We start from the raw sequence: 12,412 nt of genomic DNA, 5'->3' as shown, positions 1-12,412 counted from the left end.
ATCTCAATTATTAAAATCATTCATTACATTCTACTCCATGGTCTCAACCAAACGCTACTGTGTTACAATATTCGACGGATGCACGATCAATGATGACACCGAGTCACAATATTTATTAACGGGTACATCGCCGGGACATGACTACGGGCGATCCTCCCCCATAATATCGTAATATCGGCCACCCTGGGCATCGGAACAAGCCGCCAGCCCCCCCCTCCCCCCCTGCGAGTTTATTGATATTATGTTGTTATGGTCTTTTTGGACTACCCTATGGGGCCTTTATATATTAGGTCCAGCCGTTCGGGTTACACGTATTAGTCTCAAACACCTGACCCTGCGCTAATTACAAGTCCAACTGTAGCACTAGTGGTACACATATTCGACACATATCTCAACATACCATAAGAACCACACTAGTGGAAGACAAGCCTACCAACCAGCGAGATCAAATGACATAGAAAGACGATAAGGTAGATCCGATCCAAAGTTTAGTTGTTCACCCTAAATTTTTCAACCTTTTCACACTAAGGGCTCCTTTGATTCAAAGGATTTCAATAGGAAGTTTGTAGGCTTGAAATTCTACATTTCATAGATTTTTTTTCATCCAATTAGTGAAAAGTTTACTCTTCGAAGAAATATTTTGGTCCAATCAAACAAACTTTTGCAAACATCTTTCATTTTTCTAATCATATGAATCAAAGAGGCAAGAGTACAATTGATGACCCATTTGAATTTGTTTTCATTGCGTAGGGATGTTTTGCCAAGAGTAAAGTTCATTTTAAACCACATCAAACCATCACCTTCAAATTCCTGAACTTGGCACCCTCAACTACCTGATCCCGGTCTTTAGTTGCGAAATCATGTTTTGCCAAACCGAGATTGAAAAGTTGAAGATGCCAAATTCAGGGATTTGAAGATTAAGGCTAGATATGATCCACCTCAACGAGAACAAGTTTTAAAATGGATTTACTCTTTCGCTGACAAACGCTGGGAGCGTGCGAATTGGAAACCACGCTAAAACAAAAAGAACAGCGCACGGTTGCACACAGGGAGGCTGAGGCTGACACATAACAGAGACTGGGGCCAGTAGGCACTCGAAGATTCTCACGGCACCTCCAAAAGGCCAAAGATGGGGCAGGGGGCGGATGCGGATGAGCAGCTGCGGCGGCGGCTCCGGCGGGTGTTCGCCGCCGAGGAGCGGTCGTTCCGCATGGATCGGCTCTCGCCGGCTGCCGCGGCCCTCCGCTCCGCCGTTGCCGACGTGCTCCCCCGCTTCCTCGGCAGCTACTCCGACGATACCCTCGCGGTACCGCACCCCAAATCTTCCCTCCTTTTTTCTCGCGCTTAAGCCCTATAGCTTGCTACTGCGGTTATGTGGGGGATTTGTTTGGTTCTGGATAGATGATGGGTGTTTGTCCAGTTTTACTGAATGTTCTGTTTGGGTCGAGAGTTGCAAGCGAAGTGAAATATATACGTATGAGAGGGGATGGGTTAGGTTATAGGGAACATTCTGCTTGTTTTCAACTTTTCGTAGGATGTCCAATACTCCCTCGGTTCCATAAAGATTGGCACGGCTTTGAACTAGCTCTAATTCAAATCCGTGCCAACCTTTATGGGACGGAGGGAGTAGAAGTTACAGACTAAATTTCATCATATGCACAATGGGAGTCTGCTTATTGCCAGTCTCAGCCGTAATTGCATAAGCACTGGTGTGTAGGTGAGGTCTCGTAATCCTCACAGACAGTCCTTATCTATTCCTTATACCTCCTTTCATCTCTCATAGACTTGATTCCAAGCCATTTACCTTTTGTAATCCGCATGATGTGACTAATTAGGGAAACTGAAAAGGATATTCACATAAGGAGAAAGGAGATTGGGTATTGGCATGTTTCAATCATATCTAGTGATGACCTATGACTTCCTTTTGATTAATTTGGGGGCGTGCCTTGTGTTTTGCGAGCTCAGATAATTTGACTAAAGCTGTCTCCGACTCCTAGTATAAAGTTTTACATAACTATGCCTCAAGCGGACTTGAGAGCTGGTGCAAAATGTATTTAGCAAACCAATATTTATCTGTCTCAAGACTGATAATCTCCAGCAGGAAAAACACTGATGGCAATCGATCATTATGTTGACGCTGTTTATAGGTGGCAATCAGACAGCTGTCTCTGTTCTTCATTTTTGCTGTGTTGCATGCCAGGCTTGCAAACTAGGTTATTCTCTTTAGTGTTGTTTCTAGGCAACTGAGTTCTAATTGCATTGTTTTGATTAAAATAAACAAGGTTCAGCTTTTTGAGTTGTCCATGGTATGTTCAATTTTCATGTTAATATATATAAACCATATGCTTTATTAGCCTTTAATTGCATAAACACTGATTATTTTTCTTTGCTTTTCTCCCTGACTAAAGGAGTACATTGTAATTTTAGTTTGTAATGGGAAACATCAGTATCAAGCACGCGATGATTTGGAGGCCTTTCTTGGTGATGATAGTGCAAAATTTGTTGCATGGTATTCTAGCTATCCTTTACTCAGTTAGCTGTGTTCTTGATTTCTGTACGTTAATGATTTCATGATTCTTCTTGCATGGCTAAGCAGGCTCTGGGGTTATCTCAGCAAAAAGGCAGTAGCACTGGCTGATGATTCTATTGCAAAAAATGGGTTGTCAAATGAGAGTTGGAACCGAAATGACAAGAAAAATTTTAAGGCTACAAGTACCCAACCTGGAGATGCTCATATTGTAAGGTTCTTACCGTCTTTTTTCTTACAATCATTTGTCGCCACACATCATTTTCACTTTCTTGGTGTTACTGTCTTCCTATTACAATCATTAGTCGCCATACATCATTTTGACTTTCTTCATAATATATTAACTAAAGTGAACTTGCATGAACATCCAATTACATCTTTCAAGTTGAAATGCCCAAATTCTGTAGAGTATTATGACTCACGAGTCACGAGAGTGCTCAGTCAAACTGATTAACTGCTGATCAGGTAAAATCAGAAGTCTCGGCATCACCACAAGAGCATAATGGCCTTCAGAAGCTTGATTCAACTAACGGACAAAATGTGGCTCAGCGACGCATTAGTTCAACTGTTGTTGTTTCTCCTAAAAGATTGGTTGGTGACAAAAGTTACTGGGAGGGCCAGCTTCAGAAGGTAAATACTCAATAGACCATTGCCTCTATTAGTAAGTTCCTCCTTTTGTAGTTTGTATTGTGGAAAGGAGGCATCTAACTTGATGATTGTTTGTCAGAGCAGAAAGATCGGAGTGCAACAGGTGACAGAAGTTTCTCCATGCTAAAATCTGGTTTAGCTGCAATGAGTGAACATGCATTGGTGCAAGGCAAGCATTTTTTTTTCATATGCAATTGTGTCAGCATCTTAGCTCAATTCTGGGACAGTGTTCTGCTAAAACCATTTATCGTATGGCTGCTACGTTGTTACTTCAAATAACTTCATACTTGACCCAGAAAAACTATCAATTTTTTTGTGATATCTAGTCTAGATTAAACCACATCTTTATGTCAGTATTGCACATACCTTTTGTATCAGAATCAATTCTTTTCTGTTCTTTGTACTACAAATATTTTTATGGCCTGCAGCATTTTGTTGCACCTAAAAAAGGCTGACCAGCTTCTATTCAATGATATGGGATGTTATCCCCAAAGAAGATAATTGTGCTTTCTTTCTTGGCTGGTTGCATTTTAAAATTGCATGAATACAAATATATGGTGAAAAAAATGGATGCCAAACAAAAAAAAAACATATGTTATGCGTTTGCTCTTGTTTCATCTTGTCTCTCCCGAATAGCTTGCATGTCTCTGTTGGAGAGGCTTGGTCGCAGAGACCCACAGGCACAAAGTCCTCGCCTTTAATCTCCTTGAGCTAAGATATTCAAGCCCATTCCCAATCACTGGAGGTGGATCTTTGGGAAATCTCAAAACCCTCACAAACGTCTTGGCATTTTTCACACACTGAAGATTTCCAAGCGCCCTAACAGGCTAGAGGTGCACACCTTTCAAGAGTAACAAGATTCGTCATTGGCTTGGTGAAGTTCCCTTGCTTGAATGTCCAATAAATTCCAATCTAAACTGCAGGAGTCTTTCTCAACAGATCACAATAGATGAAAGAGAGCTCTCATATGGATGCACACACAGTGGAAGCATTACCCAACCACAAGGGGAAAGGTCTTTATAGGCACCCCAAAAATCGAGGCGTTACAGTCTGAAAACTATGTCCGGTAGTTCTGACTTCAAAATTCGAACGGCTGCTCGGTGCTGGTGATTGGAACTTTCGACCACTACAGAAGTTTTGAAAAGCAATAGTCCAGAACCTCCCTACCACAATCAGTCATGGCCACTCAGAAGTTTCGGTGATACACCCATCGGTCATCCCGAAACACAACAAAAGAGCTGACCTTGACTTTGGAAGTTCCGGGCAGCAGTCACTTGAATGTTCCAACCAAATCAAGACTCAGAGCAAATACTTCTGTTTGACTTAGGAGGTTCCGATACGCGTCAAGTCTGAGGTTCCGAAGCCAAAAACAACTTCTATTCCACTTTGGAACTTCCAACTTGAACCCAGTCGGAAGTGTTCCAAACTCGCACAAAAACATTTTCCTGCAGAAGACGCACTTCGGTGGTTCCGACACAACTCCAATCAAAACTGCCGAACCAACACTTGCTGTAGGAAAAACTCACTGGACGGCTTTGGAAGTTCTGGATCGCAACTCCCTTGTGGTTTCTACACGATTGAAGGTGCAAATGAAAAATGTTTATAGGAAAATGTTTCTGTCTATTTGCTTACAAATGAATTGCACAAAGAACATTGTACTATGGAAAAAGAGAGTCAAAGAAATGCCAAAAAAGGCCGGATTGTGAAAGTATGTTGCACACACAATCCTTAAGGAGACACCATATCTGGACATTATAACGATTTTTTTCTGTTGTCCTTTCGTCAAAATGACCACTTGCTTTTTCGTAGTGTATACCTTAAATTTTGTTTAGCTGAATATATGCCATTTGAGTAACTGTTTTGTGTTGCAATCTGCATGGACTCTGATCTTATTGCATGCAATAAGAAAATGCACGTCCTTATCCTTGAGTACTATCAATTTTAGGTTCAATTGGCAACTATTCTGCAATTTTTATAACAAAAATGCTAAAGTTACTTCTGTTACACTGAGCTGAGCCTCATTCCTCTTTTGTTCTTCAAAAAATCTATTTGGAAAATACACAGTAGGCCTGGTTATAAGTTTGCGGTAGGCTGTCACCATATAGCCAATAGCTAAACTCAAACGTGCATTATACTCTTTGCGGTTGATTAATTGTTGTTCAAAAACCTAATGCAGAGGAACTCCATAATGAGCACCTTGGAAGAAGTGCTTCCACAGGACGATGGCCTGTGTCTGTGGGAACTGACGGTGGTGAAGTGACAGAATCCATGAAAAGACGCCGCAATGTTTGGGACAGACTAGGGAAGCCTGCAATAGAGGATCAGGGTTTAGCTAGAGAAACTGAGACCATGCTTGTTGGCAATAGAATAGATAAGAAGCCCAAGTTAATTGTGGCTGAGCATGAACAGAAAGGCTGCGTTAACTTAAGTACAGAAGGGGATTTATTTGACAAAGCAAATTCCAGAATGTTTTCAAGCAGTAACGCAGAATTTGACAAAGCACATGAGCACAGGGAATCCAATAGAAGCAGGCTGATTGGTCGGTTAGATTTTGGTAATGTGAAGCGTAATTACGATCAAACTAGAGATGTTATAAACCAGAAGTCCAGTTCACCGTTGCCAGTAAAAAGTGTTCCGAGTAAAAGTTTGAATGAATTCACATCTGATGCGAAGAGTTCACCTGCAGCAGTTTCTGAGTCAGCATGTCATGCGAGTAATAAATCATCAAAAGGACATGTACCAGCATCTAACAAATTGTCTCAGTTAACTATGCGGATAAATTCAGGAACTGATGTTTTGCAAAGTCAGCAAATTAGCAGCCCTGCACAGTCCAAGAGTGGATCTTCTGTGCGTGAAGATGGTGGTAACAAACCAGTAAAGGATGTAAGCCATTGTTTGATGAGTAAGTTGTTTACTATTTGCTATTGTCTAGTTACCTGAAGTGATTGTCATAACTGATTATGCAGGAGATGTTGGATGTGAAATTAAAGCTAAAGCAGATGGAACTGGATATGCTCAAGCTTCGCTCCAAGCAGGCACAGATAAACAACGGGAAGCAAGGAGCTCCACCATCAGGTTTGTCTATTTGCTGCTTATGGTCGTTTCTGTATCTATATGAATAAATTCAGTTGAAGAAACCTCAGGTGAATACTATTATTAATGATGCGCCGCAGTTGGTTTACCAGGTTGTCCTTGCACATCTATTAGGTCATGTGTAACACAAGACTGCTGTGTTTCAGTCCTCTGCTGTTACTTGTCTGTTGATAATGCCAGTAGTAGTGACCTAGGTCAATATGCTTTGAGAATGTGTTCGAAAAAAAAGGGTCATCACATTGCACGTTTGTAGTATGGTCTCTTGTCTTTCTTGGCAGCAAGAGCTCCTTGCTAGTTGAAACATGAAGCATCTATTATATTTTTAAAAGAGAAGGATAAAACGCCACCATATTCATCCACATGGGCTAAATTATCTCATCCGTTGATTATATGGGGGGTCCTAATTATATCGTCTGAGATTTAAAATCCAGTACAAAGCTAAACTGATATATCGGCCCCTGTACCATCGTATCTACATGTACACGCATGAGTTGTAGAAAGAGACGTCACCCTCAATGCGTTACAACAATGTGTAAGCGTGTTCACTGTTTCTAAAAAGAGCTACACATCACGTCAAGAGCAAGAAACAAAATACTCCCTCCGTTCCATAATATGAGACACGCACACATCCCTAGATCGTCAATTTAGCTAACTAAATATAAATTAAATAATTAAATAATTATATCATTAGAAAGTTCTTTCGATAACGAATCTAATGGTGTACTTTTTGTTAAAAAACATGCATATTTAATTAATCAAATTGTGGATATAGGGATGCGTGCGTGCCTCATATTATGGGACGGTGGGAGTAGCAAAGATAAGCTATGTGGGTCCCAGCTTATGGAAAAGGATGACCATATACTCCCTCCGTCCTATATTAAGTGACTCAAATTTGCTCAAATATGGATGTATCTATGCCTAAAAAGTGTCTAGATACATGCAATAGGAAGTCACTAAACATGGGACGGAGGGATAGTACATTAGAGATACCCTAAGCATTTTGGCACGTATGCCTGTGAGTTTGCGGATTGCTATTTTCCTGTATGGGCACAAGTGCACCAGTCATTGCAAGGTACAGTCGTCACATGATTAGTCTAGTGAGTAGTGACGGGGGGAAGGTTATGGTTGCGCCGACGCTGTATGAGGTCGCGCTACTGGACAGGAACCTGAAGTACAGGCTAGGGCCAGCGTGCAAGCGGCATTAAGCGAAGTGGCAATGCCAGCGGCAATAGTGATAGAGCCAAGCAGGCTGTGCCAGCAAGGTCCAGATGGGTGGACACAGCAGGTCCAATCAAATATGAGTAAAAGCAAGGGAGGAAAAGAAAGAGGTGACATGGATAAAACAGATGAAAGAACCTGGATTACGCGGGTGTCACGTGGGCAAAACCACTTTCAACATTCAAAACCACCCAAGGGGGGTGAAGTATCAATAGTGTATGGGGTTAAATGGACCAAAAAATAGTTTAGGGGGTGAAGTGAACAAATGTGATAGTTGAGGTCAGTAAAATGGACTTTCCCCTAGGGAAATGGCGAGCTTTCTCTCTATTCCACTGGACCTTAATACTTATTTGAAAAACTAGACTGTCAAATCTTGCAGTCCGGCAGTTTGTTGGCGAATCGTTCTACAATGGTGCATAACTGTGGATCTGTGGTAAAGCATGCTAAAGATTCTTGGATGTTATTGCAAAAATAGGATGATAATCAATCTTTTAATTTTATAACAGATATAAAAAGCAAGAATCTGTGTTATTTGAAATGAATCAATCAGTCTTCTTAGAAAGTTACATTATTGATAGGAAAGTCTTGTTATCCCCTGGTACATGCTACTGTGTCTACTTGGCTCCCCTCAGCTATGAAATTGCATATTGTACCCCCAAAATTTGTAAAACAGGTTTGTTAACCCTACCCTATGAAGCACCGATACGGGTACACGGGATATGGCATTTTCCAGAAACAGCCATACAGGATACATCGAGCCTATATAAATAATAAAAAATGCCATGTAATAAAGACAAAAATGGCACTTTTATCAATGTTAGATGAGATAAAAGTTGTCCACATTTGTCAGCCGTGTCACTGCCCCCAGATGCCATGCTTCCTGGCCAGCAACAACAAGTGAACAACAACAGCAACTCAGAATTCAGCAAGCAGCAAGGGTGTCGGCAGCAAACCAGCAACGGTAGCATGACAGCAAGAACAGCAGCAAAGCCATGGAGATGGAGCGGAACAGCAAATCAGTAGCAAGCAGACAAGAGGGAGTAGGGATGGAGGGAGAGATGAGGGCGAGCTACTGCTTGAGCTTGCTTGCCACCGGGAGAATAGCTGGGGCCTGGGGATTCGGCGGCAGTGGCCGGCTGGTCCAGACAGCGGCAACGTGGTAACTCGAGCCAGGAGGGTGGACAGGTGCATCCCCGTGTGATGTCTGGTGCCCGTGTGGCTGCAATCTTAGGGTTCCAATTGGACCTTATTGGGCTTCTGATCCTCCACCGTATCCCCCATTTGGTTTCCATTTTTCAAAAAAAGGGATGGGCATATCCCATATCCTGCTGTATCAGATTTGGGACATGTCGGTCCAAGCCATCGATGCTTAAGAGACCCCACCTAGAGAGCTGTTTCCTTGCCCTGTCAAATGAGTCAGCAGACAGAATAAATGAAAAGAGAGCCCCCTCAGTTTCTCGCACAACTGGATTTGTCGAGATAATTTAACAAAACAAAATCCACTGACTGCAGCTGGCAATGCAGAGGAAGTACTAACGGCTCATATTTATGTATTTGCTGCAGTTTAGCTCGGGCTTTTCAGAACCCTCATGCACCTACTTTCCCTACCATCCTCTAGATCCTGTCAACAGGAACCCAGTCCAGAAATCTTTACACTTATAAAGATCTGAGTTGGTGGTCGGCGAGTTCACTCCAACAAGACTACCCCTTAATGGCTATGGACTCATCTAATTGCCATTAATTTTATACGTATCACGATCTTTTGACTATTCTTGATTGGTTTTGATGACTTTCAAGACAATTGTTTTTCAAAAATAATATTTTTAGATAATTCTTATTTATCAGAAATTTTAAAAAACATGAGCCCAGATTCTTTATCTCGTAGCAAAGCACGGAGAATTAGCTAGTTTTATTTCAGCATTGGACGTACCCTCTGGACACCTCTATTTGAACCTATTTGGCTGTAAGCTCCTGCATTCTCTTTCCGGCCTGCTGATTGGTCCTGCTCATTGTTCTTCCCCAATCCCATTCACTGTCTTCAACTCTTCATCCTCTCTGGCAAGCTCTGCTGTGTTGTGTCAACAGTGACATCTTGAGCTTGCATGTGACACTGGGCTGTACCCATGCATCACCACTTTGGTTTGCCAGGAAGCCATGGCTTTGGTTCTGAAACAAAACAATAAATTTCTTTCCTACTACTTTTCCATCACAGCTTACAATAATTGCACAATACAGTTTTGCGACTGCAGACTGCCCCTCAAGGCCCCGTTCGGTTGCCAGGGAACCAATCCCCTAGTGGAACTAATCTACACAGGGATTGGGTTTATCTAAATCCACCCAGAGTCCCAGAGATTGGATGCAAATCTTGTTCTGTTAGTCCCCAGAGGGATTGGATAATGAACGACATGGGAGTTTTCTTTCGTTCGAGCGGGAAAAAACCACACATCACGATTATTTTTAGCCCCGTCAATCCACAGGGTTTGGGGAGGTTTTGGCCGGGAATTAAGCCCGCTAGGGTCTAACCGAACGGATAGATTCGCGTGGGCCAGGATTATTCCCTGGCCAGTGTGATCCCCGTGGATCGGGCCCAAATCCCCGCCGGACTGGGTGTAAACGAACGAAGCCGTTACAATCTAGTGTGCTCCAGCAAATGACAGAAAATTTTGGAGCTTCTATTCATCATTGACTTTTTTCTTGAACTCATCCATCATTTGTTTTGCAACGCGTTTGAGCACATGCTGAGTCTATTTTTCCTTAAAACTAAGTCTGTTGTGTCTATATCATCAAGATGTATGACTGTGACAAGTTCATGCACATCGTTTGGTCCTGTTTACCAGTTTAGGGGTGGGGGTAGGGGGAAGGATATCATCATTTTTATAAAAAGATGACCTTCTAGGCGACTAGGTGCTCTGCGTCTTTCCTCTGTGCATGTTGTTATCATTCATATCCCTTTTATTCGCCTTATTCTTCTGTTTTTCAAAGGCCGCATTCATATCCCTTTTATTCGCCTTATTCTTCTGTTTTTCAAAGGCCGCAAGGATACTCGCGATTTCACTTTCTACTTCTCCTTTGGACCATGGATATGCGACAGATACAGACCAAATTCTAGTACCCTATTCTCTCAGATGCAAAGCAAATTCTGGTACCCAAGCTTCACAAAACTTAATCCCATAGCATTTGTTTGCCATTGACAACAATTTGCCTGGGTACTCTGAAGCAACGATTTAACATTGACAAAGCATTATGTGCTGAGTGTGGATTATTTTTCTCATTAAATTCATAATTTTGTTATTAGCTCAACCTTTGTACTTTTAATATTCTTCAGATACCACAGATTTATTAGTCTTCTATTTTTTTTGTAGGTCCCAATTCAAATTTAGAGGACGATGCTGATTCTAGAACTGTTCTCGTGACAAATGTATGTAAAGTGGACCTACCGGGTTATTTTCCTTCTGTCTACGGGTCACCATAACTTTTGTTCTTAATTGTAATTACATCATAGAGATAACTTGCGTGATTTACATGTTCTTGGACGATTGTTTTAGGTGCATTTTGCGGCAACTAAGGAAGCATTGTCAACACATTTTATGAAGTGCGGGAGAGTGCTTAAGAACATTGTGTTGACAGATGCGAATACTGGCCACCCAAAAGGGTATTCTTTCATATCAAGTTTAAACTTTGTTTTCTTTCACCTGTGTGTCATCTGTAAGATCTCCTGTTATTAATTCTTGCTGACATTTCTCAGGGCTGCATTTGTTACTTTTGCTGACAAAGAATCTATTGGGAGGGCTATATCTTTGAGTGGGACATCATTTTACTCTAGAGTTCTCACGGTAAGACTCCCATTTCATAATGAAGCTCATTGTATCTGTTGCAGAACTGTTCCTTCAGTTACAAGGTTTTGCTTCGTACTTCAAGAAATCCTATCTTGATTTTAAAAAATATCCTATCATGAAAATTGGAACATTTGGTGTTTCATATTGTCGCTTTAGGCACTCGAAGAAACAGAGGCATATAGTTTTTTTTTTCTTTTTGAAAGAAAACTGTAGGAGTCATTGTAATTTTGGATAACATGAACTCAATTGCACTGTCAGACATAGTTTAACCAATGCAAGTTGCAGCATTTGGGCAAAGGTTCTGCTATTAACATCTTTATTTTCAGGTAGTGCGGAAAGCAGAAGCACCTCCAGGATTTTTGGTCTCTGTTCAACAGACTGGGATGCCGCAGCCATGGAACTCGCCGCCATTCCAGAAAGGGGCCAGTCCAAAAAGGTTGTCTAGTTATCATCTCCAGTGGAAACGTGAGCAGTCTGTGATGGAAAATTCCGCTGCCAATTGCCCTAATAACTGAAAGAATCTAAGGCAGCAGTTGAGAAGAGAAATATGACTGCCATTTGGTACCCTACCAATGGACTAGCACTACTGGATCAGCTCTGGGAAGACGTTATCTTGCACCTCTGTATTACTGCTTTCCAAACATCTACAGGCGTTACTTCTTCCAGATCTAGTGTTATTTCTTTCAGATGAGGAATTGCAGGCTTTATTTGCTACCGGAACTCAACAAAAATTCATTGCAACCCTAAGCGAATCTATAGAACAGAATTTGATCGGCCATACTGTGTGTCATGTTATGTGCCCCAAACTATACAAAATTTATGTTGATCCTCCGCATCATTGTTGTCACTAGCTAAATGCCCGTGCTCTGCTACGAAATTAAGAATACGAAATTAAGAATGTGTGTTCGCTCGTATTTTTTAAAATTTCTGTTAAATAAGAATATTATTTTTGAAAAATACAATTATCTTAAAATTCATGAAAACCAATTAAGCATAGTTAAACGAACATATATTATTCTGCACCCTGCCTGACCCAGCTGTGCCAGACCCGCGGGGGGCGCCTGTCCCAGCCGCGCTAGACCCGTTAACC

General features: G+C 41.6%; 1 protein-coding gene across 2 annotated transcripts; it reads left to right on the top strand.

Moving 5' to 3' along the window:
* Nucleotides 1–1,077: 1,077 nt before the first annotated feature.
* Nucleotides 1,078–12,169, top strand: LOC100842396. Of its 2 annotated transcripts, none has more exons than XM_003579367.4 (11): nucleotides 1,078–1,306; nucleotides 2,409–2,509; nucleotides 2,597–2,738; nucleotides 2,993–3,157; nucleotides 3,260–3,344; nucleotides 5,352–6,058; nucleotides 6,142–6,250; nucleotides 10,849–10,904; nucleotides 11,032–11,138; nucleotides 11,232–11,319; nucleotides 11,649–12,169. In XM_003579367.4, the coding sequence occupies exons 1-11, from the start codon at nucleotides 1,130–1,132 to the stop codon at nucleotides 11,835–11,837; spliced, it is 1,926 nt and encodes a 641-aa protein (XP_003579415.1). In that variant the 5' UTR covers nucleotides 1,078–1,129; the 3' UTR covers nucleotides 11,838–12,169. The 2 variants fall into 2 exon arrangements, with proteins under 2 accessions (XP_003579415.1, XP_024311599.1); XM_024455831.1 differs by having other exon boundaries at nucleotides 1,217–1,306; nucleotides 2,428–2,509.
* Nucleotides 12,170–12,412: the final 243 nt, after the last annotated feature.

Source organism: Brachypodium distachyon, chromosome 5, assembly GCF_000005505.3.
Source record: "Brachypodium distachyon strain Bd21 chromosome 5, Brachypodium_distachyon_v3.0, whole genome shotgun sequence".
NCBI lineage: Eukaryota > Viridiplantae > Streptophyta > Magnoliopsida > Poales > Poaceae > Brachypodium > Brachypodium distachyon.
The sequence above is the reverse complement of the archived record's forward strand: the minus strand, read 5'-3'. Positions and strand labels throughout refer to the sequence as shown.

Coding starts and splice junctions, on each gene's coding strand:
- LOC100842396 (XM_003579367.4), top strand. CDS start 1,130: ATGGGGCAGGGGGCGGATGCGGATGAGCAGCTGCGGCGGCGGCTCCGG. Junction 1,307..2,408: donor ACTCCGACGATACCCTCGCG/GTACCGCACCCC, acceptor CCCTGACTAAAG/GAGTACATTGTAATTTTAGT. Junction 11,139..11,231: donor AATACTGGCCACCCAAAAGG/GTATTCTTTCAT, acceptor GACATTTCTCAG/GGCTGCATTTGTTACTTTTG.